We start from the raw sequence: 27,431 nt of genomic DNA, 5'->3' as shown, positions 1-27,431 counted from the left end.
TTCAACATTGTTCAACTGTTTTTTACACACACACACACACACACACACACACACACATATGTATAAATAAATAATTTGAGGTTTGTTTAAAACATCGCTTTTTAAAGACTTTAAAAATGCTCAACATAATTCATTATCTTTTCAACTTCACTTTTAGTCTTTTGGAAAAAAGAGGAAGTAGTGACTGCTTAAGGGCAAGCAGCAGTAAAACACACACACACACACACACACACACACACACACACACACACACACACACAAACATGCACACACTCGCATACTCCTAGGACCAGTTAGGTCACATGTTTTTAAAGCATATTTTCATGCACACCCCTAGGACCAGTTAGATCACATGTTTTTAAAGCATATTTTCTGACTTCAAAGCCTTGTTTCTGAAAATTAAGCATGTACATTTATAACATTAGTCTTCACCAGAGGAGCTCTGGCCCTCTCTTGAATTCCACCTTAACATCCACAGAGACCAGCCCATTTCTTAGCCCCTCCTACCAGCGGAGAAGACTTTCTCAAAGTCGGAACTGTGAAGGGCTCCCTTCAGGGCTCCCGACTGACAGAGAGCTAGAAGGCACAGAGAAACCTGAGGATTCTCATTTAACTCTGGGAACTGTAAGCGATGTATTTACTCTCCCTGCCTGCTTCCTCTTGCACTTTTCGTAGCTATATCATCAGGGCAGCTTCCTAGCAGGAAGGCAGCCACGCGTGATTAAAACCTCACTTGTTCACTCCTCTGCCTTTGGGAAAAGTTCACAAAGCAGGCTTCAGTTTCCTTCTAACTGATGAGGATTTGCTTTCCTGGGTCTAAGGGCAGATTGGAATAAAGGTATAGGTCGTTTCCTTCAGCGGGTGCTGGGAAATTGAGTATAGAGAAGTGAATTGGCGCTCGGTCGTGTTCCACGTGATGCCTCCCAGTGATTCCTGACTCCTGGATTTGAGTTGCATGTTGCTAGCCAGTGAAGATGGTCAGGGGCAGTTTGGTGACTCATTTAAATTTTAATTAATAAAAAAATAGTCATACTAGGCAGAGAATTCCTGGTTCTTTAATGGGTTTCTGTGTGCTGTGACAGATAATACTGAAAAACTGTGAACTACAAACATTGCTGCTCGCAGTCTTTGGGTAACTTGTTTTGACAGGAGAACGGGTCAAAACTTTTTTATCCAGTTGCATGCTTAAATTTTGAAAGCGAATACCGTTTTTTAGAATTGGGGTTCAAAAGATGAAAGCGGGAAAGGCACTTGGTTTTGAAATAAGTGACTTAACCTCTTTGTGTCTTTTACAACTTGTAATGATTTCATCACTTCAAACACTGGGTTAAGAAAAATGTTCTTGATGTTGGCCGATGATTTAAACTACTTTCACTGAAGGCCAGTGGAGAGTGTTAGAGATGTGCCACTTAGAAAGGGTGGATTCTAGTAAGATATTTTGGATTCTAATTTGGGGAATGGTGTATATTTGTTTCTTCTGTTTGTTGAATACATTTGAAATTGCAGTCAAAGAAATTCACAGGGAGTTTAACGAAATAAACGTATCGAGTCTGAAATTATATCCCAGATACATCGAGACCTTCGCAATGAAGCTAGTCTCTGTTTTTTGAATTCAGGAAGAGTTAAATTTTAAATTAAGCAATAATTGTGAAATTCATAGAGAAGTTTAATGGCCTTTTCTCAAAGTTTTACAGAACTTCCTCTAAGGAAAACATATTTTATGGGAAGGAACACTTTCATTTTAACTGTATACGTTTTCAAATAGCATTTATTTTTAAATAGAAAAAAAATAAAGTTAGGAAGCACACGTCTTAGCCTCTGGTAAAGTTCATGTCACAGAAGTCAATTGGCCTGTTTTTAACCCTTGTCTTCCCTAGTGCTGCTACTTAGACAGCAGAGTCCTGACACTAATTGTTTGATTGCTTAAATATTAATAAGCATGTTCTAGGAGTAGAAAAAAAGAGGAAGACAAAAGTTGCCACGTCCGTTTTTACTCCCTTTCTATATATCCTCACATCCCCCTACCGTACGCCATCATGCTGGTTATACCTCTTTCTTTCTTTATGATCGCTAACTCCTTTACAAACATTTTGAGAACTCTGAAGTTCTCCTAGGATAATGAACTCATGCTTGTCCAGTGCATAGAAATCTGAAAGAAAAAAAAAAAAGAAATTCACACATTTTTTCCCAAAGGAATGGGACATTTTCACAAACCTTGGGACTCTCTGATGCTTTATCCAGGTGAAGCAGCAAACACTTCCACATATGAGGTGGAGCTGCTCCACTGTCGGACTCCAGCATCTCCACAGGCACTCGTTCACTGACAGGAATTCCAAGCGCCCCACTGCCACGAGTAGAACCACTTCCTAGAAAGCCAGTGACCCAGATTCTAGACTCAACCCCAACGACAATCTCCATGAAACATCAGGCCTATCATCGTTTGCAACTTTTGATGGGTCTTTTCATTTAAACACAATAAATTCAATGGAGAAATAGGTGCAAGTTTTTGACTGGAGCCGGAAGTGGATCTACACATCCTGCTCTGTCCTAACATTGTGAATTGTGTTTCCCGGACTGATCCTGTGCTTTAGTCTTATTTTTCTATCACACCCATTGTCAAAATCTTGCTAAATAATAGAACAATTGCAAAGAACAAAATAAAAACATATGTTGATTCTCCTCTAAGGAGTTACTTACTTTTAAATGGCCTTCGTTTACTTAACTCCTTTGGTAGTCATTGGTTACCTATCATGCATTAACACATAGAAAAAGAATCCATGCATTTTCATTAATTTATGCCTTTAAATATTTTCCCTTATACTATAGAATCTACTCATTAACTTACAAATTGGGGAGTTAGATTTTGGTGCCATTTTATATGGCATTCTCCACCAATTTATGACTTTAATTAAAACATATTTTGATAACTGCAACTCTACATTCATCCATATTTTCAGCAAATACTAATAAGTCTCTACTCTGAGTCAGATATCATGTAGGAGATGATATCCTACCAAGGTTGATGATAATCTATGAACTAAAGACTATGGTTCTTACCATGAGCTGTCTTCAGTCTGTGGCTATGCTGAACTGAGCAATCTTAAATGACTGAATATTTAGATTGATTATAAATATTAGTTTATATCAGTCTCTATAGCTCAATCTGATTCAGCCTTACAAGTGCATTTCTAGATAGCAATGGGATCATAAACCACCTAGTTCCTTAATCTCCACATCGTTACATTTTTTTTAAGCTGGAAAATAGGAATAAAAATAAAATTCAGTGTGCTGACAATGCTCAAAATATTTAACAAAATGCCTCTGAATACTACCTAATCTTTGCCATTTTGCTTTGGAGGAGTGTATCCTTCTTAAGTAGCTTCAGGACTGGAGTTTGCCTAACATTGGATGGTCTCATACAGAAAAAGCAGAGAATCCAGTCATTCAGACACCTGCTACAGGAAGAGCGCTGCCTTATTTCCAGGCACATCTCTTTCTTAACCAAGTTCAGCAGGTTCGGAATGGTACTTAGAAGGGTTCACCTTTTGATGTGACTTTAACAGTTTTTCCTCAGTATTAACTTTTAGCCTAGCAAACCTGAACAGCTATTCTTCGCACTATCAAAGATTGTTCGGAATCCTCATAGATTTTGAAGAATGTCAAGAGTCTTAACGATGTACTTCCAAAGTAGAAATAGAGATCCTGTAGAAACTACCTTCCTCCTGTTTTAGGGAGTTCGGTCTCAGTGTTTCATGGAACTCCCCTTCACAGTGGATGGGACTGCACAAGAACGTGAGAGGAAACAGTATTCTCACAGACTCATAGTTCACCAGAATTGAGGAAATGCAAGAGACTTCTGAGAAGAAGCCTCAAGCCTTCTGTAGCATCTTTCACAGCACTAGAGATATCCAGGCTTGCTTACGAGAAAGTAGGGCAAAGGCCAAGAGCTGGCTATGTGATGGTTACTCATAAGAAAGTTTGTAAAACGAATGTTCACGTTTATCAATAATCAACTCTGACCAACTCATCATCTTCTACCTCTTGACTAGTGGGGCGACAAAGCTGGGGAATCATGATGCTGGGGTCCTTTTTTAGAGAAGGCAGTGAGCAGGGAAGATATTCTTCTGATCTTCTGATATGATCACCTGTAGGGTGTGTGTGTGTTTGGGTGTGTGCGCGTGCGTGCTTTGCAGGTGGGCTGAAGCATGTTTTTGCTGCTCTTGATGTGTAGCCCTCAGTGTTTTACTGTCTGTGGCTTTTAATCCACTCAGAGCTATCTTTAAATACAGTTTCCCTTTCTTCTAAAACAAATACAAACATTCAGTGTTGAGCATAAGCAGTTTTGAAAACCTGCACTACCAGTTTAATCGCTTAATTAATTCAAATGTCTACAGAAAAATGCAACAAGTGCCTATTGAGTGAGCTGGGATTGAAAGACAAGAGACAGCAGACCTTATCTTTCTTTTCTTTCTTAACACATGCATCTGTGAACAATCTGCTCAACCTTCTACTCCTTTGCTTGCCCTTGGAATCTACAGGCAACGTCAGATATTTTAAGTGAAGAGTAGGTTTTGAGCTAAGTGTCCCTAATATGCCTAATTTTGGCATCCTTACCAAATATAGAAAACTCATGTGTCCACAAGACTCAACTTATATTTTTTTATTCATTTGTCTGTGTTTATGAACTATTTTCCAATCATTTAGTTTGAAGAAAAATGTGAGTTCTATTATTAGCTCCTATTTATATAGCGACAAGTGGCTTATAAGAAGGCTACCTAAGAACTTCATTCTTAACCGAGGCTGATAGCATAGGCAGGTAATCCCAGCTACTTGAGAGAAGCTGACACAGGAGGTTAGCAAATCCAAGGCATACCTGGGTGCCACATTAAGTCCTTTTCCTTGTCAAACATTCACTAAACTGTAGATTCTGTCCTCAATACTGAAAAAAACAAAACAAAACAAAAAAAGAAACAAACAAAACAAAACAAAACAAAACAACAACAACAACAAAACAACCCCAAATAGCATGAACAGAAAATTCCATTCAGCTTTGTTTTTGTTGATGTTTTCGTTGATGGCTGAATTAGCAGAGCAGTCACTGCTGTTGATACTTAGAGGGATGAAAAGAGAAATCTGGGGGAAAAAAATCAAATGGCTCTCTGTACTAGCTTATGTCCATGGCCTGCACCTGATGCACTTTGGAAACTTGTTATTAGAGCGGCCAAGTTGTTCATAATCCTTGCTCTTGATGTGCTTCATGTGTGCTTCTTAGCCTCCTCTAGCTGTGGTTAACAGAAAAACTAAGGGGAGGCTCAGCACAGCACATGCTCGCAAAGCCCCGTCCCACAGCAGCTCCATTGCTCTGCCCTTGCCACCTGCTCAGTGATGGATAGGACACTGCACCAACATCGCAGGCTCTTTGAAAAGATTAGTTTCAGATTTGTTTCAGATTTAGTTTCAGGGTTTTTGAACTGCTTAGCATTTTATGTACGCACACAGTGCTTTAAAGGCATATGCTATTTTATCAAAACCACAAAATAGACATATTAAAGACTGATTTATGTTTTTATGAATCATGATAAGAAATACTTATTTAACACAGGGATTTACATCCGGGTGGCAACAGAGGGGAGTCTTTAGACTATTTGGAGTCTTGAGGTCCTTTTCATCTCTGATTACGCTGGACAGTATAAAGCACTTGCCTTCACCCTTTGTAGAACAAAGTAAGAAGTTTACTTTTCCTAGCAATCCAGAAGGTTACAGTCAAGAAGATAGCTTCTCGGAGCTTATAAACTATTCTTAGTGTGCATGACGTGGTCATAATTAACAGCTGAGGGCTGGATGCTGGGTGCATCTCTGCCTCTAGAAACATTAGGTCAGCAAATAGCTTCAGAATTTTAGCCAGTGGATTGGCACACTTCCTATTTGCACCACACTTCATGCCCATAGCTTTGACAAGATAAGAGAGTCGAATGCAGTCTATAAGCAGCGAACTGGTTGTTAACCCCTGGATGAAGGATATTTTCTTTTTGGGTTTACAGATCTGTAATTTCAGAAGATATTGCTTGTCTGGGGGTGTTTAGGGGAAGAAAAATGTGACTTAAATTTTTAGGTTCTGATGTTTACTTATGGAAACAAAAAGGCAATTGATTTTGTGGAATTTTTTTACCTGTATTTTATGCAATATTTTGAAAACATCAAGAGAAGTAATTTAGAGCAATTGTGTCCGAAGTTATTAAAAAATCAATTTGGAGGAAAGTGCATTAAGATGTATGCATGTACAATGATATAGATTATTCTATATAGACTCTTTCATCTAATTATGATGTCTTAATAACCATCAACTACTTACTCTGTCCACTATGACCTCAAATATCAATAGCTTTTGATAGCCTTTTCATTCATAAAGAAGAGGGAGATGATTTTAAAATCAACTGAGTTTATGAGCACAGGTTAAAGAAGAAAAACCTGGCATTTTTATAATTCATGGAAGAGCATTTTACTTTCACTGTACAATGTACATGTCCAAATAACACCTTCTAAGTATTGACAGAGTCTTGATTCTCAGAAGTTACAACTAACACACTTTATAAAGATTTGTTGTAGCAAAAATTGTAATTTAAATACATTTCTTGAAATCAAGGGTATATGACACATGCCTATAATCCCAGGCAGGTAAATCAGGGTTACCTAGGAGACAGAGTGAGTTCAAGGCTCACCTGGCCAATCTAATGAGGTCATGACTCGGAGCAAATAGTGAAACAATAGGGCTAAGACATAGCTCAGTGGTTAATGTATTTGCTGAACCTGTGCAAGGCCAATATAAATATCGAAATAAAAAGGTGTCGTTTAAAGCTGTTAAACAGTTATTATAATCTATTACTTATATTTATTTCCCCAGTAACAACCAATGATTTAAATTTAAAGTACGTAAACATTTACAATATTTAAACAGAACTTCCTCCCTCCTTTGCATTGTCTACCGTGATGCCTCTCAGTCAAAACCAGAAAGATGAAATGGACAACTTAAGAAGATTCAAGGGATGAGAGGCGATGTGTTCGAGGTGCATAGGATGAGGGTAGCATGGCTCCCATGGGCTCCTGGCAGAGAAAAGCATTTGTAAAGGAACCTGAAAAGAACCAACCATAAAATCAGATGAGAAAACAGGGGTTTAGGGTAATGTGGGAGTTCGGGAAGGATGGTGGTTCCAGAGGAAACAAAGGTTGGGTAGGATGAGGGTGGAGAATTGGCTTCCTTGTTAGAGAAGGTTGAGATTGTTCCTGACCTTCCCCAGGGACATCTCAGTGCAGTGATGGAGGCAGACTGACTAGAGGAGGAGGCAGAAGTGGGATAGGGATGCCAGAAGTCAGAGGACAGGGCGCATCTGAATACAGAAAGGAAAGAATCCTTTCTGGAAGGATCAGGGACTGGTAGAGACTATAGTACATTTGGCAATCTGATAATCTGATCGAAGCTGATGTTTGATGATTCAGGAAAGAAAATCTTTGCCTTCAGAGTAGAGAGTCCTTGAGGGAGTGTGGAGGTAAGAATCTCTCATTCAGAGCCATGTGCCCAGGTCTGTCCAGGGGATGGAAGTCTGCCTCTTCAGTGACTGATTGTCACATGTAGGACAGTCCCAAGCTAATCCTGGAGGGTGAGAAGGAAGTCAAGTCACTTCCATGAGTGGGAATGCCTCTTCATGTTCTGAGGCTCAGAATCTAAAATACAACCATGACTCGGTTGGGTTATGTCTCTGTAGCAGTTGATTTTAGAGTGAGTGTTTCTTCTGTTTTGCTTTTTTTTTTTCTGAGAAAGAAAAGGAAGGAAAGGAGAAAGAGAGGAAGAAAGGAAGAGAGAAAGAAAGGAAAGAAGGAAGGAAGAAAAAATGAAAACCTTGAAAATAAAACAGTGTATTCAGTAAAACAAACAGCCAAACAGTACCAGATCTTAAACATAAAACATCTCAAGTAAAAATACAGAGACATCCAGGAATGTGTAGGACTCGGGTTCTTTAACACAAGTTAGTTAGTAATTGGCAGGGTGTGTCACACTTTGGCATGGTTTCCAGTAGGCAGGAATGGAGCCTTTGTTCTTCTCAAACCCGTGTTGGATTTCATGCCTCTCCTTGTCCATGTTAGGCCTGCTTCTACACTTCATCGAATCTCAATGACTTTTGACCTGTTCCAAGGGCCGACGTGTTCTGGAATCTGTTTTCCTCATGTACCACTTGGTAGAATAGCTGCTGAAGTTGATTTGAGATCTGCGTTCTGTTTGCCTCCTGCTTGGCTCCTGCTGGCTCCCTAGTGACGTCTTTAGGTTCCACTTGAAGTACATAGGCTGCCTTTTGTCTACCACTCCAGTTTCAGAGGAAAAATTAAAAGTACCTTATTATTTTAAGACAGGCATTTTGAGCCGGAACTCAGTATTTAGACCACTCTGGAGCCTCAACTTCCTCGTGCTGGGGTTACGTAACACCTGGTTCTCAGAGTGTTGGTGTATCTGATAAGATAGTCTAGAATTTGATTGCATTCATGGATTCTACTGTACAGGGTTGGGAGTCAGGAGGAGAGTCCTTGCCTGGCATGTGTGGGGCTCTGGGGTCTATCCCTAGTACCATCAAAAGCAAAAGCAAATCCAAACTGAACCTTTATTATTGTGCTTGAGACAATTAGTAATAAAACAACAATCAAAAGGAGAATCTTTCTCAGAGTCCTACTACAGAGCTGAGCTTTCTTCAACCTGATCTTGTTTTTTTTGTTTTTGTTTTTGTTTTTTGTTTTTTCTCATCTGAAGGCCACTTCTTTTGCTTCTTTTTCAAGCACCAGACAGTCTTAGGGAACAGCTGGTTGCTATAAGCAAAGTCATGGGTTCTTCCTACCCATGACAAAAATGATATTATTGAAATATTGACTCATATATTTCTTCAAAGCTAAAAAATAAATCACAGTTTTAAAGGTCCATTAGCCATTATCATAAATTCTCTGTACATAAAAGAGCCTCACTTCTGAACCACTTGGAGCCTTAGTCTGAGGAGCTCAAGCTGTTCATCTTGTAAGTGGAGTAAACACTCCGGTCAGAGGCTGTGCCATTGGCTCTGGCCTTACCGTGAATAGCTGCACTTCCCCATGATAGGAACCCATCCCTTCCCCTTCCTTCCTCTCTCCCCCCTTCCCTCCTGCTTTCAGGACAGTCGTGAAATGGAAAGTAACTGTACACTCCCCTCCTGGTTCTCACCATGTTCCTTAAGTTATAGTTTAGTCAACAGTCAACCATCTTCCTCATCTGTAAAACCAAGGAGACTGTCAGACATTAGTTTTGTTAATTTTTTATTTAAAAAAAGACTATTGGTAGAAGCTGAACTGAGACCCTACAGGTTTGATTTAGACTTTTGGTACAGCTTTCTAGCTTAGGCACAAAGGTCAAGGAAATATACAGATGATATTTGGAGGGAGTGAAAGTCACGTTAAGTTATCATCAAATTCAATGCATCTTTGAATAATATTCAGGGTGGAGTACAAGAGCATTATGGTTCCAGCAAAGGACAATAGCACAGAGCGAATGCATTTCCTGCCATGTTTACCCACTATAGTTCTGCCATGGTACTATATCTCATCATAATTTTTTTAATACTCTGGTGATTTCATTAAATGGATTTAACCTCAGACTGTTTTGAGGACTTCCTTCCTAACCTTCACTAGACTGCCATCAGCTACCACAACCAAAAGGTGACTAAGAACCATTGAGAATATTTCCCTCAAGCACGAACTTTATCTTTACTGATACCTTAATCCTGCAAGAGACTGGGTTTATTTCTCATTTCGAAAGGGAATTTCCATTCATGGTATCTAGAAATACCATTTTTAAGATTTCTTATATCTAAGAAGAAAATTGTGTCTTTAAACCTCTTTTCTGTGTTACACAATCCTGGACCCGTGGGCTTCCGTTCTCATGTTTAATGGTTAAACTTCCTCATGATGCCTAGACAGCGGTATGAAGCGCTCACCCAAGTTTGCATACCCCCCTCTTAAAGATTTTAGTTCAATTGTTCCATTTAAACATCCTGTTGACATCACATTTTAAAGAATAAACAAGACCAGTATCCCAAATTTCCAAAATAGTTGCTGATCCATGTTGATCCAAAAGCCAAGTGCAGAAGTTCATTCAGAAAGAAAATGGCTCCCAGGAGACAGTTCTTCTCATCAGATGGATTTGCAGAAGGTTTTGCCTGGACTTTGTCTTAGAGAAAATATGAAGCTTTATCTGTGGGGCAAGCTATAGTAAATCACTGGTAGAAAAGAAACAAAAAGATTAAAATCTATCAGTTAAAGACCCATTGGGTCCTGTTGTAAAATACAAGGATTCCCAAAGGGCCATATTTGCAACTCTCAGTCTGCAGAAAATACACACACTTGGCCTAAAAGCACCCTGACTTCTCAGCACTTTGTGCCCCTTTGTTAGGTGTGTTTAAAAGGGTTGACAGTGACTGAATCACCTTCTCAGTTTCTATAAGGGGAAAGGCAGACCTTTCTCACTCTATACTGGCTAAAAATGAACGTTGAGTATTTTTCAGTCATCACTGTAATTCTATTCCAGTGGTGGTCTAATTGACAAAAGGGTTTTTATTTAAAACAACCTGTGCAGTATTTGTAAGCAACCAGCTTATAACTGTGGTTCAAATATAGAAAAGTATAAAAGATAAACAAAGGATAAAGTCATCTTTCATCATTAACATGGGGAAACTTGGCTACTAGTTTTTCTCAAGTTCATTCATTAAGTCTACTTTCTACCACCAAACTAGTAACTAGGTCACTTAACCTACTGGCCGAGCTAAAATGCATATACTTATATCGTTTTAATTTTGATTAATTTTTAAAATCTTTAACGTGTACACTGAGGTAGAGAGAGTGAGCTATGAATGTAGAGCTGTCCTCTCCCTAGGCTAACTTGGCCGGGCTTGTCTGTTCCTTCGGCTGCTGCTTATAAACTTGATGCACAACGATGGCAGGCATTATAAGAGAATTTCCTCCAACTTCAAAATATTACGACTCTAAAATATGGCCAGAGTGGCTACTTGCTTAGGTGAAATGATGGAAAATCACAGCCAACATGAATGTCAAGGAAAGAACATGAGAAAATTATCTGAGGACTGGACTGGTTTGCTTTGTTTGTCATTCGGTGTGAAACTGGGCTGGCCCGTTTGCTTACTCTGACATGCGCACATGCCCCTGAGTGAGTGTTTCCTAGTGGCAAGGTTGTGTAGGAAAATGCTACAGGGAAGCAATAAATAGTGTTCATTGATGTGGAATGCTGAGGGCTGTGCATGGAAGCCTGCTGAATGGTCAGGTGTGGTGGCTGTCCCATGGAAATGGTGAGTGCTGCCTTCTAACCAAAGCTCTGCCTCAGTGCGGGACTCAAAACAGCTAACTCCCCTAACCCCCCCCCCCCAGCCCCTTGTCATTGCATGCCTCACTCAGCAACTAACACCCTGACATTCACAATCCATTTCACATTGCTGGATTCTGGATTGCTATGCCTAAGTTATTGAACTGTGTTTTAAAGGGATGATTAGTTAAAAAAAAAGATCAGTCAGATGGGCCGTAATCCAGCCAGACAGATGTTCTTCTAACAGAAAATTTGAACACACATAGACACGTGGGGCATTTGGAAAGAAGAAAAAGACAAGTGGGGACTGAGTGAGAGGACCACCACCTGTAGGCAACGAGAGGATGCTGGAGACACAAAGTGCAGTGCTTTGGTTTTGGACTTCCGCTTTCTAGAACTGCAAGAAAATGAATGATCATCACAAATCTGTAGTCTTGTCTTCTTTCTTTTTCTTTCTCTCTTCCTTTCTTTCTTTCTTTCTTTCTTTCTTTCTTTCTTTCTTTCTTTCTTTCTTTCTTTCTTGGTAAGATATGACATTTCTGGCATGTTGCTTAAGGCTTTCCAATAACTCATTTCTTCTCGAGCAATTTCCAAATGTTTCTGGATATTGTGTCATTTAAAAATTGTTTATTTTGTGAGTGTGTGTGCGTGTGTGTGTGTGTGTGTGTGTAGATACTGCTTTTGTTCAACAGCTGTGTGTGCTCACTCTTTTCCTTTGTCTCTCTGTCTCTGTCTCTCTGTCCCTGTCTCTCTGTCTCTCTCTGTCTCTCTGTTTCTGTCTCTGTCTCTGTCTCTGTGTGTGTGTGTGTGTGTGTGTGTGTGTGTGTGTGTGTGTGTGTGTGTGTGTGTGTATTAAGGTCAGAGTATAGCTTAGAGAGTTAGTTTTCTTCCTTGCACCATGTGGGTCTTGGTTATTGAACCCAAGTCATCAGGCTTGGCAGGAAGTGCCCTTTCGCACTGACTCATCTTTGCTTGAGTTGAATTTGCCCATCGAATTTGCTTGAGCACATGTGGCAAAAATAAAGTTCAATGGAGAAAAAATTAGTACTGAAATAAGCCAGTGCTTAGGTACCTAGTAGTTTGTTGTTCTAGGTTCTGTGAATAGAGAATTCCCTTACATTCATTCTCAGTACATGGTTCATTTATATTCTGGGCAGTTTTCTCTAGTATTCCATGAAAAGTCCTTATTTGCTTATTTGTCCTTTTATCAAGAGTAGTTAAATAATTGTTCCTGGTCCAAGTAGAGAACCTGGGGAAGGAAGCAGAACTCTCTTTGTGCTGTTCAGAGTTAGGGCCACCACTATGTAATAAAGTCCACAGCTTGTGCTGAGCTATCATATAGAAATACAATGGTCCAAGCTGGTAGATATATCAAGAGTGCTTCCTCACAAAGTGCTTAGACAGAACACTGAATGGCAAGCACACAGCTCCAGGGAGAGCCACAGCTGACTGGGAGTCTTTAGCACTGAGTCTTTCCCTGATATTTCTCTGCCCCCTTCCTGTGTATCTTCTTAGTTTGTGCTTCTCTGAAGTCCTATTTTAAGCCAATAGACTCTGTTCCTTCTTTGATACTCTGGTGTGTGTTCTGTATGTGGTTGTGGGTTTAGAGTGAGCTTTAGGAACGCACATGTGACTGAAGAATTAGAGACCTAAAAGAGAAAGCAGGAAGGCCAACAATCAGCTCCAAAGGAAGAGCATGGGTTCCAGTGCATGGTAACAGGGGCGCCATCGTGATGTGCTGGGTAGGCCCTGCGGTTGTGTGACTGGGCTGAGAAACCCACCAAGTTGATAACCCATCTCTCCGAGTCTGGGAATGAGCATTTACATCTCTGAGTAAACAAGGAAGCCCTCAGGCTTTCTGTACTAAAGTAGTGTGGTTTGGGGGGACATTTCTTATACATTCATTCCTCTTAAACTACCTTTTTACTTGTTTGCTTTGAGACAAGGTTTCATTATGTAGCCTTGGCTTACCTGGAACCCATTATATAGAGCAGGCTAGCCTCTAACTCAGAGGTCTACCTGCCTCTGCCTCCTGAGTGAGGAGATTAAAGGCATGTGCCACCATGCCTGGCACATTTACTGTTTAAATTCCTACCGCTCATTTTTCTCTGGCTGTGGTTGATAGAAAGCTTTGGTTAGCTTTAGTTTAAAAAAAGAGAAGCATCATTCACACCATTCAAGAACGGAACTTTCGGAACTTTCATAAGCCCTGAGTGGTAATGCATGTCTAGGGGAGATGCTAATAGGGCCCAGAGCCAGCTCTTTTGTTTCCAGGGCAGCTGCGTGTCCATTATAATGGAGAGAACCTTGACCCTAGCTAGCATCAGACAAGCCAGTGGCCCAGTGTTTTTACTTTTTAAAGTCGTAGTGTATTAGAAGTGTAAGCACTTCATATTTTCTACTCAAAACTCAATCTTGACCATTCAAAAAAAGCACAAGATCCTTATAAGAGCTTCTCAATAAACTGGCCAATTTCAGACTTCTTAGAACTCTCAGCAGAGCCAAATACCTCCAGTAGAGTTGAGGCAGCTTGGGAAAGCCTCTGTTTTGTAAACACCACTTTGTTATTTCACTCATTTCATTGGCTTGTGGTTGGAGTTGACATACATTTGCTCATTTTATCCACTGAGTCTGTGAGACGGAGGAGCCACTTCCTCATTTCATACAGCAGAATGCATGGGGGAATCAGGACAGGAGAGGAAGCCAGCTCTGGCTCTGGCTGAGAAGGTGGTGCTCTGTTGTGAGAGCTCATGTCACTACCTGGGAAGCATAAATTCCTCTCCTTCTTGCCTTCAGATGCCATGGCTCTAATGCTCTAATTATACTCTAATTATACCATTCTCATTCTCTCTCTCTCTCTCTCTCTCTCTCTCTCTCTCTCTCTCTCTCTCTCTCTCTCTCTCTCTCTCTCATTCTCTGTTACATCTCCTTCCACAAGAGAAAGAAGTGACAAAACACTTCAGGTCAGACGTTTAGTTTTTATCCACTTTTTCTGAGAAGCCTGTGTCACCCCAACATGACACAGCATCCGATTTTGGTTTTGGTCACAGCATCCGATATTAATTACTTATTGAAAGCCGACAGAAGCATGTGTGTGTTGGGACGTGTTTTCAATTCTGAATATTCCAGAGGTTTCTAATTATAGGGCGTGGGGGTGGGGTATGGGGGTGGAAAAAAGACCAAGACAAAACAAAAAACAAAAAAGGGGGTCCTGGGGATATGGGTCAATGATTAAGAACACTAATCACCCTTCCAGAGGTCCTGAGTTCAATTCCCAGCAATCACATGGTGGCTCACAACCATCTGTAATGGGATCCGATGTTCCCTTCCGGTGTGTCTGAAGACAGCAACAGTGTACTCATATAAATAAAATTAAAAAACAAAACAAAACAGTAACCCTTCAAACCAATAAAACCATAAGGTTATATGTCTTACTGCAGGCTTGCAAGATAGTCTTTTCACAGGAAGACTGGTTGTTTAGCCCAGTTAGAAGAAATGAGGGAAAACCTTCTTTTTCATGAACAGTCATTCTAACAGTTGTGTAACTTAATTGTAGTAAGAGTTCCAGGACTGAGCTAATTGTGGGGGTAAAGACATTTTCCTAGTGTTTACAATGGATAGTTGGGTAGAGATGTCTTAATACCACAGAAACCTAAGGTATCTGCTGCCATTACTGTCTCTGTCACTGGAGGGCAAAAGTGGGTGAGAGGAAGCTGATTCCTAACCAGAACTACAGAAGTGGACTCATTGACAGTAACTATGCCTGGTTTTTGTCCCGAGGAAAAGTGACTGTATCCCAACCCAGTTCCCTTAGGAATGCTTTAATTTCCTTAGGAATAAAAATCGTACATATAAATGAAGTCTATTGACATTTCTTTTTTGAGACAGAGTCTCACTATGGGACTGATGTTGAGCTCACAGATACCCCTTCCTTTGTTTTAGAGCCCTCGGATTAAGAGCACGCACCACCATAGCCCCCATAACATGCACTATATTTTAAAATAAACTAAAGATAATTAAGATAAGAAATCCTTAAAGTGTTATGTAGAGTTCTTGCGAGCCATTTACTAAGGTTCCTCATTGTATGCAACCAAAGCCAGGACACTAACATTGGTACAGTAGTATATCATATTTATGATATAATACTAAAGTATTACAGACTTTGTTTATATGTGTACAAGTCTTCGGTATTATTCAATCTGAAAGCCATTGACTTTTGACTGGAGGACAAATCTATGTTCATAGCTTTGCTGTTTCATTTTTGAGAACATTTCTTACTATGTAGTTGTTCTTTATTATTTTTTCATCTGTGCATGTGTTTATTGTCATTTACTTATATTTAGATTGTTATTAGCATGTGCCATGATGTGTTTTACTGTGATATTTTCAAACATGTTTACAATATATTTTGACTGCATACCCTCAGTTCGTTTCCACTTCTGCTGATTACTCTACACACACACACACACACACACACACACACACACACACACACACCCTCACACACACTTTCATGTTTTATTGGTGTTTAATTTTTTCTGCAAATGAATGAAATGCATTAGGGTTACAGCACAGGCAATTGAATAGGTTATTTACCAAAGCATGAACAGCTGACATGTGGCTCTAGCACTCAAGAAAATGTTGCTCTCCTTTAGCACCCACTAAGTTCCTATAGGTCTTCCAGAGAGACACTGGGGCTTGTGAGACCCATCCTATTCCAGGACAAGATGTTGCATATCCCCATCCTGTTCATGTCCTGTGCTGGCGATCAGAGATGCTGTGAGTTTAGGAAGATGATCCTGTCATGTCCAAACAACAGCCTTCCACACCACTCTACCCCTTTCTATGGCTTTTAAATTCTTTCCATCCTCTGGTCTGCAATTTTCCTTGAGCCTCTGGAAAAGGTGATGCAGATGACTGTGCATTCAGGGATGCCTTATTCTCATCATTTTGACAAGGTGTGAGTCTATACAGTAACCTCTACACACTGCAAAGGGAAGCTACGTGATCAAAACTGACACCAGCACTATTTATGGGCAGAAGCATAAATATTTGTAAGGTAGTTTGGCAAACCATCATACCTATATCAATATCTGTATCTGTATACTCTCTCTCTCTCTCTCTCTCTCTCTCTCTCTCTCTCTCTCTCTCTCTCTCTCTCTCAAACAAACAAAAAACAAAAGGCAAGCCAGGGTTTCATCCCCTGTGACTTCACCGACCATTGGCTTTTGACCATGTTTTCAGCACCAGACATGGATTCCCACTTGTGGAGTAGACCTCAGTTCCAATTAGAAAGTAATTGGTTAACCCACAAGTCATGCCAAAGTTGCACCATTTTGCCTTGCAGGTTGGTAATGCAGCATGCAGGGTCCATAGCTAACGATGTTGGTGATAATTATTCCCTAGCATCCCAAGAGCCTGCACAGTATCTGTGAAAACTGTGAAAACCACTAGTTGGGAGGCAGAATCACTTCTACCTTGACTTCTCTAGTCTTGTATACAGTGCCTTAAACAATAGAGTCTTATGATTTATTCCTGGCAGGCAACCAGGAGTAGATACATTAGCTCTCAGGGTTCTCTCTGGCCAGGCTGACCTTAAACCTAGAATCCTCCTGACATAGCCTACCAAGTCCTAGGATTCTAGATGTGTGATACCTCATCTGGTTTCACAGTTTTTGTTGGTAGATACATGGTTGAATTTCTCTCCGCCATTGTTTTTGTTCACCCACAACTCATTTCTTTCTTTTCTTTTCCTTTTTTTTCGGAGCTGGGGACCGAACCCAGGGCCTTGTGCTTGCTAGGCAAGCGCTCTACCGCTGAGCTAAATCCCCAACCCCCACAACTCATTTCTATATTGACTTATTTTTAGTCTTCTGTTCTCCGTACTTGGTAGCTCTTTTCTGGTGAACTACTTTACTTGTTTGTCTCATTTTGGCCTGGTGGTTAATTTAAATAATGTTGTTAATATTTCAATGATATTGGAATGAGTTTGTTAGTAGTTCTAGGAATTAAGCTATATGTATTTATTACAGTTTTCTTCATGTGAGTAATAACTTATTCTTGTAAGATACTTTCCATGTAGTTACAATACTTCTTTTCTTATGTGGCTATTTCTGTTATATGTATCCTATCTGCATGTGCCATAAATCATGTTTCTATAAACCTCATCCCTCTATAAAATGTAGAGATAAAACTAAAACTTGTATTGAATCTGATATTCTTCATTTCTTCCTATGGATTCAGACTATCTGTTATCTTTTCTATATCCCAATATAACTACATTTATCACATTCTTCTTTCTCTCTCTGTCATATAGCTTCTACACACACACACACACACACACACACACACACACACACTCACAATGGAATCACACACAGTCTTTTTAAATCAGCTAAGTGTAATTTTATCATCTTTGGCATAGAGATAAAGATAAAATATATCTTTATCTTTTATTTTATCATTAATTTTTAAAAGTGGCATGTAAGTTTATTGGTTTCTTTAACTCTGTTTCTTGGTGTGGACTCGGGTTATTGTTATTGTCTACTGTCAACTTCCTTTCAACCTGAAGAACTTTCTTTACTATGTCCTGTCTCCCCTTCCTCCCCTTCTCTCTCCCTCCTTCTCTCCCTCCCCACCTCTTTCCCTTCTTCCGTTCTGACCCCAAGGTCTTCTGAATGTTAGGCAAGTGTTCTAATACCCAGCTGCATTTCCTGTCCTTTAGTAGTTTTTAATTAATTTTAAGTTAGCATGCAAAGTAATAGGTTTCATCATGACATCTTCTTCTGTGAGTCATTGTGCTTTGGTCTCATTATTTCCCTTCCTAGTATTCCTTCCCAGCTGCTTCTCTTCTCTCTATCAGCTGGTGTTCCCCCTTGACTTATTATCTGTAGTCCATCACCTCCCTTAATGGTCCCCCTTTTCGCTTTGCTGATAAGTGTTCTAGTTTCTTGACATCAAACACATCCTTATAAACACACACACACACACACACACACACACACACACACAGACTTTTAGGTTTAGGTTCTGCATCTCTTACTAGTTTATTTAGTTTTTATCACATAAAAAATTCTTCCTGTGTTTGCTGCTATGGTGATGTGTGTCAATACGATGAACAGCTCTGTGTTGCAGTTCCCAGCACCACATAGGGTGGCTCTTAATCACGCCACTGTACTTAAACATGTACATACTCTCACATAGACACATACACACACACAATCCCAATTTAAAGCAATAATTAATGCCAAAACAAATAAAGCATGATTAACAGAATAGACTATTATGCTGCTCATATTTCAGAAAGAGTTGTGTGACTCCATTTTTTCTCAATGTACAGCTTGATTTTTTTTAGTACTTTAAATCTGTGGTCCCACTGTCTTCAGGATGCCATTGGTTCCAATGAGAAGCCATTTGTTGATCATTGATTATTTCGTGCATGAGCAGCTGTTATTTTCTTGCTCTTAAAGGTATTCTTTATTTCTTTGAATTTCACGAGGTTGGATATGTGTCTAGATGTCAGTCTTCTTTGTATTTATTCTATGTGGAGGAACTGAGCTACGTTGATCTGTTTTTAAATCAGAATCAAAGGAATTCCAGACAATATTTATTGCTGTTTTTTTCTTTTGCCTCTTTCTCCTTGGAAATTTTTGGTGTATGATTCATACTGGTTTTGTTGTCTTTTTATTATTTATTTGTTTGTTTGTTTTAAAATCCTTGTTAAATTTTATGACATTTATTTATTTTTTTAGAGTGTTTATGTGTGTGTGTTTGCCGAGGAGCTTGTGTGGAGGATGTCAGAAGACAATGTGCAGGAGAAGGTTCTTCCTTCTACCATGGGAGTCCAGGGCCTGAACTCAGGTCCTCAAGCTTGGTGGCAGTCACCTCTATCAGCTGAGCCCTCTTACTGGCCTTCTTATGATTACTTCTGAAAATAAAATTCTAGATTGCATATCAAGGTGTAAATTGTACATGATGGTGCCTTTTGATTCTGGAATTTTCTATGGGTAATTTTCTATAGTAATTGAGTTGTTTTAGTGACTGTCTTCAACTTATTCACAGAGGTGCCCTATAGCGGTCAACCTTGCTCAGGTTACTCCCCTGTCTCTGTTCTTGCTTTTACTTTCTGTGTTGTTTTTCTAGGGTTCTTCCTCTGTTAGTATGGCTTAGCTGGGCAAAGGTTTACTTAGGGATCTTAAATGAGTAGTACATCTCTGCTCTGACATCAGACTTGCGAGTGGCTTGAAGAATGCATTCTAAATTCAGGCAGTTTACAAGTCCATGCCTACATTTTCCTCCCTGACTTTAAGATTCCCACGTGGAATCTCTTCCTCACACTCTTTCAGCACATCAGTAATGTGCTGGACATTACCAAGGTCTTTCTCAATCAACCTTTCTCCATTTATTTATTGGGTATTATTTCTGGAGCCTCACATATCGCCATGTTAAATTTTCTGGTTGGGCTATTGTCTGGTTTTGTTGCTTGTCCCACACTGTGGATCACATTATAGTATAAGATGTATCTGGTGCTTGCTTTGTGATATTTGATTTCTCTGACAACTTCTAGGGTATGGAATTTTCCACGTTCTGTCCATTATGAACAAGCAAGGCAGCAAAGGTGTGCATTCTCAAGGCTGCACTGCCTTACTGCTTAGAACTTTATGCTGAGAAACTGGGGAGTGTAGGAACAACTACTTCCTAAAATGTCAAAGGTCTCCATTCTCCCTGGTTCTTGGCATATTGGAATATATTATGTTCACATGCCCTATGATCTTCCATTGGTTTCCAGAGTTGTTGATTACTTGTGACATTACTGCTTTGTCAATGTTTCTATAGCATGAACTTTGCAAATTCTTTTCTCTGCTGTTTTGGAAGTTGGTCTAGCTTGATGTTCAACCTTCAAGTGGAAGTATTAGCCAAGACCCTAGCATATTTTTAAGTTAAAAAAGTACTAAAACTGGATTATTGGTATACTTTACATATTATGAATGTTTTTGTTGTTGTTGTCGTTGTTATTATTGTTGTTTGGTGGATTGTTTTTTGTTTTGATTTTGAGATAGGGTCTCATGCATTACAAACTGACTTCAAACTCATGTACCTGAAGATGACCTTGGATTCCTGAGGCTCCTGTGTCTATCTCCCTGGTAGTGGGATGCAGACGTGTATCACTAGTTTATTTGGTTCTGGGGATTGGACTATCCATATGATATGACTACTTGATTTCCCACTTTGACATCCTTTAATGATGGGCTGAAACCTATGGTTGTAAGCCAAATAAACCCTTTCCTCCTCTAAAATGATGCTTTTTGTAAGCATGTTTTACCACAGAAAGAGAAATGTTAAAATATTAGATCTAGGGAAGGGAGGAAGAAAGAACGTCGGTGACCCACTTTCTCTTTGTGCAATAGTCTCTGCTTTCCATTCTAAATGGACCTGGCATCTAAATCCACTTTTTTATTTCATTGTTGTTCATTGCAAAAGTTAACGGAAATCTTTTAAGGCAGCCTGAAGTTTTATGAGAGTTGAAAAAAGTTTAGACCTGGTCTGGCATTAAAGGAGACAAGAAAAAAGGAAGTTGTTCTAGGACTAAAGGATTAATGCCATGAGTCATGTTTGTCTAATATCTAGTTATCTTGTAGTTCTTAACCCTGTAGCTTTAGAGAGGTAGAGACAAGGAGAGATGGGGGTGGATTTAACAATGTTGGTTGGATCTAAGTATGCATGCATGTATGAAATTACCAAGGAATAATATAAACATTTAAGAAAGAATATTAGTTGGCTACTTAACATGTTAACTATCTCGAACACATTTCCTGCCAGGCAAGTGTCTGTCCAGGTCTAGCTGGAGGATGTGGTTTTGGCTGATAGTTGGATGTCGAACACAGTAGTTATGAATGGAGTTACTGGATGGGAAAAGAGGAAATAAAGTTGCTGACACCAGGGTTTGCTCCCCAGCAACAGATTTCCTCTAAATGAAGAGTCATCTCAGTTCTTGTGGAATTTTCCTTCTTCCTTTTTTTATTTGTTAAAATACAGGCTCATTTATAGCATCTTTTGCTGTTAAATATAGTTAGGCATGAACAGAAGTGCCATTGAAAGGGCATAATTGTGAGAACTTCCTAAATGCACATGCTTGCCATTATCCCTGGTGCTGTCCATCATCCATCATCCATCATCCGTTGAACACATCTTTTCCTTGAATGCGCTGTGTTGTAGGCACCATGCTATGCACACAGGGGCAAGGTGAACATGGTCACTGACTTTATACATCTGGCTTTAGTTCCTTAAGAGAAGGCAGGCATGTTGGAATGGGAACTAAAGGCTTGAAGAAGTATAAAATAGAAACAAAATCAGACATGCTCTGAAGGTCACAGAAAATTTCTCGGTGGTAGTGAGCTTCGAAGCTGAGTTCTGAAGTTTAGGTCTGTTTAGCTGGTGTACAGTGCTGCTTACCCACCGAGGCCTGCAGGGTCTAACCCAGCTTCCTTTCTAACCGCACAACCAACCATGTTTGTTTCTGGGTTTTAGTTAGTGGCCACAGGACCTCTCTCACTTCCTCCACTTGCCTGCTGGGAACATTATCTTCTAAGTCCACTCGTTCACACTCTGTGGCCAGCCCCTTTCCAGAGCTTAGCTTTAGGAGACTCTTGCTTTCTCCTGCTGCATTATTTATTTTCTGATGGTTCTGTAGAATATAAGTTCCTACAAAGATGTGCAGCTATCTCAATTGTCACTTTACCTCTGGGATCTTGGAACACGATTGATAGGCAGTAGCTAAATGTTCTACTTGAGTAAGTGGATAGACGGAGGAAGTAGGTTACATTTTGGAGAGAACATCCTACATTTGGAGAAAAGTAAGATCATCTGTATGGTTGTGAATAGAAAAGAGGATAGAAACGAGATGGGAATGAGGAGGTCGATGAAAATCTAATCTTGAAGTCTTTTCGATCAGTGTTTGTAAAATTATGTTAAGTTGAGCCTTTAAAATGGTTTTGGTGGATTGCTCTAAGCATTTAATCACATGGGGCAATATAAATGCTGTACCTTGTTCCTAATGAAAGTATCACCTTAAGTTTGCTTCCATATTTAATTGATACATGTATGTGTACACATATATAATATGGTATGGTAGAAAAAAGTTTTCTTGGTTTAGCTTGAAGTAAATAAGTATAAAAGAATCATTTACCGATTGAGTTAAGAATATCAGGCTTTCTGCTCTAAGACTAAATGACTCATGAAAAATATTTTCACAGAAGAGGTAGATTTCAAGGTGCCCTTCCATCAAAAAGATATCAATCCTAGGAAGTGATCCTGCTTTTAGTAACAGAAGCATTAGGTGTCATTGTGTCTACAATCTCTAGGTTTCTGGGAAGGAGGAGCTCTGCCTCATTCACTGCATCTGGTGCCTAACACACACACACACACACACACACACACACACACACACACACACACACACAATATATATATATGTATATATATATATACATATATATATATATGTTATATATATGCTCATATATAGAAATGGCACAGGGGTTGCATGATGAACAGATTAGTCTACAGAGAAATGTTTATGTCTTTCTAAAGTTGCACTTTGTGAACTGAATAGATATAGAACTCTCCTGGCCACAAGATTTCTACCTCTGAACTACACCCTGGCCCACCTACACTTTTTATATGAATAACTTTGGTGAGAATACCAGTCCTAGCCATCTTTGCTTTCATAGATTCTGATATGAATCTCATCCACTATAACAGCAAAAAAAAAGAAAGAAAGAAAGAAAGAAAAAAAAGCCATAGTAAGCATTAAAACAAAACAAAACAAAACAAAACAAAAAGGTCATTTTGTGTTAGCCAACTACTCCTGCCATGTGAGCTGCTCTGACATGTCGTTTATGTACCCAGTGATATTTTATTGGAGAAAACTAATTTTCCCTGTCCCAGAAGGTATCAATTGATTACAAATAGGTTCTTGGTTAGGGGTTGAACTCTGCTCATTTTCCCTTCTCCCAGCTGGGATTTTGTATTTTTTGAACCTGTACAGGAGTGGTGTATGTTATCATAGTCTCCGTGAGTTTTGGCCTTATTTGTTACTTATTTGTGACTTTCAATTGTAATTATGCATATGTGTTTGTGTCTATGTGGACGTATGTGGACATTTAAGTACTGGTGCTTGAGAACTCCAGAAGACAGTGCTGGGTCCCCGTGAGTTGGATTAGCCTTGTGGTTAGGGATAGGCAGAGTGAGCTAGGGTTGCAGTTTACATGTAGTTTATCCCTTCCAAACCTCAGGTTGGTTGTTGGTCATACTCTCCTAGTTTGCTCTTTTCTTGCTACGGTAAAGACCATGGCCAACAGCAGCAACTAGAGGGGGAAACAGTTAATTTGACTTCCAAGTTCATGTCACAGCGCCTCATCATGGGAAACCAGGACAGGAATACAAGGCAGGAACCTGGAAGAAGAAGCTGAGTCCGAGGCCTAATAATCTGACATCACCAGTTACATTTTCTTCTCTTAAATTTTAAATATAGAGACTCATGTTGCCCAGGATGATATCAAACTCTGGAGTAGCAGATAGCAGACCTTGAATTCTTGATCTTAATACATCTATCTCCCAAGTGTTGGGATTATAGGAATGTAGCACCCTGGCCTTTGGATATGAAGTGTCAAAATGAACTTCTAACAGTAAAACTGTAGCACAGAGGTCCTTGGTGATAGCCTCATGTATCATCACATTTTTTTCTCTTTGTGCTGAGAGAAAGTTGAAACAAAAATCTCGAGAAGCCCAGGTTGGAGTTCAAACTCCTGATGTTCTTGCCTCTGACCTGTGAATGCTGGGCGTGTGTGTTTTGTCATGCCTGGAAAATGTTTCTTTTGAGTTTGAAGTAAAGCAGTGCAAAACAAAAACAAACAAATAAACAAAACCTACGTCAACTTTATTTTGGTTTATTGAAAGAAAATCAGAACGATAGTTTGGATTCACTTTGTTTAAAGTGGATTTAAAATGCTGTATCCATGCTGGGTGGTGGTGATGCAGCCTTTAATCCCAGCACTCGGGGAAACAGAGGCAGGCAGACATCTGTGAGTCTGGTCTACAGAGATATTTCCAAGACAGCTAGGAATACACAGAGAAAACCTGTCTTAAACAAACTTGCTATGTGCAGCCTGATAGAAAGATAGGATAAGCAGTCCAGTGAGGTGGCTTGCTAAGTTATTAATATGTTCCGTCCCAAGTCTGGCAACATGAATTCGATCCCTGGAACCCATGTGGTAGAAGAATGTCTCCTTGTTACACTTTGACCTTCACATGCACGTGGCACCTTTACATCAATATACACATAAACACACACATTCTCTCTCATGCACAAATAAATAAATGTAAAAAATGCATGACTAAAAAGTAAAGATAATTATGTTTAGTTGGGCATGATGGTATACTGTTTTAATCCCAGCCCTAGGGATGAAGAGACAGAAGAGACAAGAATTCAAGTTCATGCCCAAGTTTAAACTGTTCAGGTCTTATAAGCCCCGTCCATTCATGAAGAAATACTGGTGAACTTGGTACTGGCTGGTAACCACAGCTGCTGTGAGTTCCTGAGTACAAGACCCATGTCATAGTCACAAGGCAGTGTTTCCCAGTATTCCTTCCCAACCTTCAGCTCTCTTCCACAATGTTCCCTTAGCCCTACCGCCATGGGTAATATAGATGTCCCACTTAAGGCTAAGAATTTAACAGTCCCTGTTCTAGCACTTTGACCAGTTAAGAAGACTGCCTACTACAAAAGGAAATCTGACAAAGCTTGAGGTCAGCACTGATATGGAGGTGTACACAAAAACATTTAGAAGGCAGTTTCATATGCTCGTTTAACAAAACAATAAGAGTAGACACCTTCCTAGGACTCATGGCCTTTCGCAGCCATGGGGTTTTGACCAGGTTGATAGTATTGGGCATACATTTCCTCCTGTGCGGCAGGATTTGAATTCAACCAGAAGAAAGCAGTCGGGCAACATTTTAACAGTCATGCCACTATCATACCAATGCATACACCTTGTTTAGAAGGTTGTCACAGCTGTGTAAGATCGTTGATAACTTTTTTTTCCTTCAGCAGGCTGCATAGCTTCTTCTGGCACTATGAAAATTACCCTTCAGTGAATATTTTTACCTTAATTTAATATGAATGAATTATGGAAGAAAATACAGAGAGTAGTTTTTCTGTTAAAATGTTTGCATGGTGGTGCACACCTTTAATTCCAGTACTCAGGAGGCAGAGGCAGAGGCAGAGGCAGAGGCAGAGGCAGAGGCAGGTGGATCTCTGTGATCGAAGCCAGCCGGAGCTCCAGAGCAAATTCCACAACATCCAGGACCGCATAGAGAAATCTTGTCTCAAATAAATAATTACATAAATCTATCAATTAATAAATAAATTGGAAAAATATTAACTGTTTCCACTTAAGCTGGAGGCTAAGAAGTAAAAAAATAAAATAAAATTCTGTCACCAAAATTCAACTTCATTATGAATTTTTAAGATTTCTAATAAATATCTAGGGTAAAAAAGCTATTACTTTCCTACTGTGAATTCACGTCATGTTAAGCAACTGAAAAAGCAAAGGATGTGCATTATTGAACTATGTCTGACATAATAATATGAAAAAGAACTTTATTCTTTTCAGTTATGTATATATGTGAGTATGGGTTTGTACTAGGGAGTGGAGACATCCTTGAGGGCCAGAGGAAGGCTTTGTATGCCTTGGACCTGGAGTGACTGGTGGTTGTGAGATGCCTCATATGGGTGGTTTGAAGTGCACCAGGTCCCCTGCAAGAGGACTACAGTGCTGTTAAGTGTTGGGACGTCTTTCTAGTCCCTCAGGAATAATTTTAATTTTCCGAAATTCAATAAATTTCTCAGCATTCATTTGAACAAATGAATGCGGGAGTTAAACGGTAGCCTTAAACTATGCTTAACATCCCCCTAAAAGAGGCATGTATATAAAAATATATAATGAAAAGTCATATAGAGAGAGCTCAGTCCACTCCTATAGACTTCTATATCCTAAGATGTCTAGTCACCATGGTTTAATCTTGGAACTGAGTCCAGGAGGAAACTTAATGATAATGATTGCTTGTTTCATAGGCTTCAAGAAGCTATAGTACCAGAGAACACCTGGGAAGTGTGAGAATTCCTGCAGCTGGGACCAAAATGTCTTTCATAGATCCTTATCAGCACATAATAGTAAGTAGACTCCTTCTGGGAAGGGAGTTGATGTGCTCGGTGACTGTGTGTGTACATGTGTGCATGAGTGTGTGTGTGTGTGTGTGTGTGTGTGTGTGTACACACACGCAGATTGCTGATGCTGCTAGTAAAATTGAAGTTTTAAACTACTCCTTGAATTTGTATTCTACCCACGAACATAATATGGCCGTGCTGCATTACGAAACAAACACATGTCTTTAGATCACTGTAAATCTTTAGAGAAAAGGGGGATTTAGGAAAAACAATAACCAAAACATCTGTGATCTGTGACAACACCAACCTTCATGGAATAAGAGAAGAAATGTTAGCACTTGACATTTGTCAAAGAGCGGAGTTGGATATGATGTTGTAGAGAAAGGACAAATGAACTTCTGGGCTTAAGACCGTATGTTGATATGCGTCTCCAAGGCAAATAATTGTTATAAACTTTCACTGAGCTAGAAATGCTCAACAAGTTATTCTATGGTTGGCGAATTTTTGGTGAAGAGTTGAATAATTTGAATTTTATTCACTGTGATTTTCTGTATCTCATTAAAAACACACAGTCTGTCTTTTGATTAAAAAAAAAACAAACCAAGCCAATAACAATAAGAGAGAGGGAGTTGTGGGGGGGGGATTTTCTGTTTGAATTCAGCACATGGGATTCAGTTAGGTTTCAGTGAACTCAAGATCACTTTGTGAGCATTGACGAATAAATTGTAGCCTCATTTTTGCTTATGAAACCATTCTCTTATTAATTCTTCACTAGTTGGCCTTTGTTTTCCTGTGTGGGTTGCAAAGTTAGCATATTATAGT

The 27,431-nt window shown here is 39.6% G+C and overlaps 1 protein-coding gene across 1 annotated transcript in view; it reads left to right on the top strand.

Moving 5' to 3' along the window:
• The first annotated feature begins 519 nt into the window (after window positions 1-519).
• Window positions 520-27,431, top strand: part of Pla2g4a (phospholipase A2 group 4A) — a 143,988-nt gene continuing 117,076 nt past the window's right edge. The window contains 2 exon segments of the mRNA NM_133551.2: window positions 520-624; window positions 26,517-26,615. Of these exon segments, the coding sequence (NP_598235.2) occupies window positions 26,583-26,615 (33 nt within the window). The 5' untranslated portion in view covers window positions 520-624; window positions 26,517-26,582.

The sequence above is a fragment of the Rattus norvegicus genome, chromosome 13, assembly GCF_021556685.1.
Source record: "Rattus norvegicus strain SHRSP/BbbUtx chromosome 13, alternate assembly SHRSP_T2T, whole genome shotgun sequence".
Taxonomy (NCBI): domain Eukaryota; kingdom Metazoa; phylum Chordata; class Mammalia; order Rodentia; family Muridae; genus Rattus; species Rattus norvegicus.
Note: the sequence above shows the minus strand (reverse complement) of the source record. Positions and strands in the feature narration are given on the sequence as shown.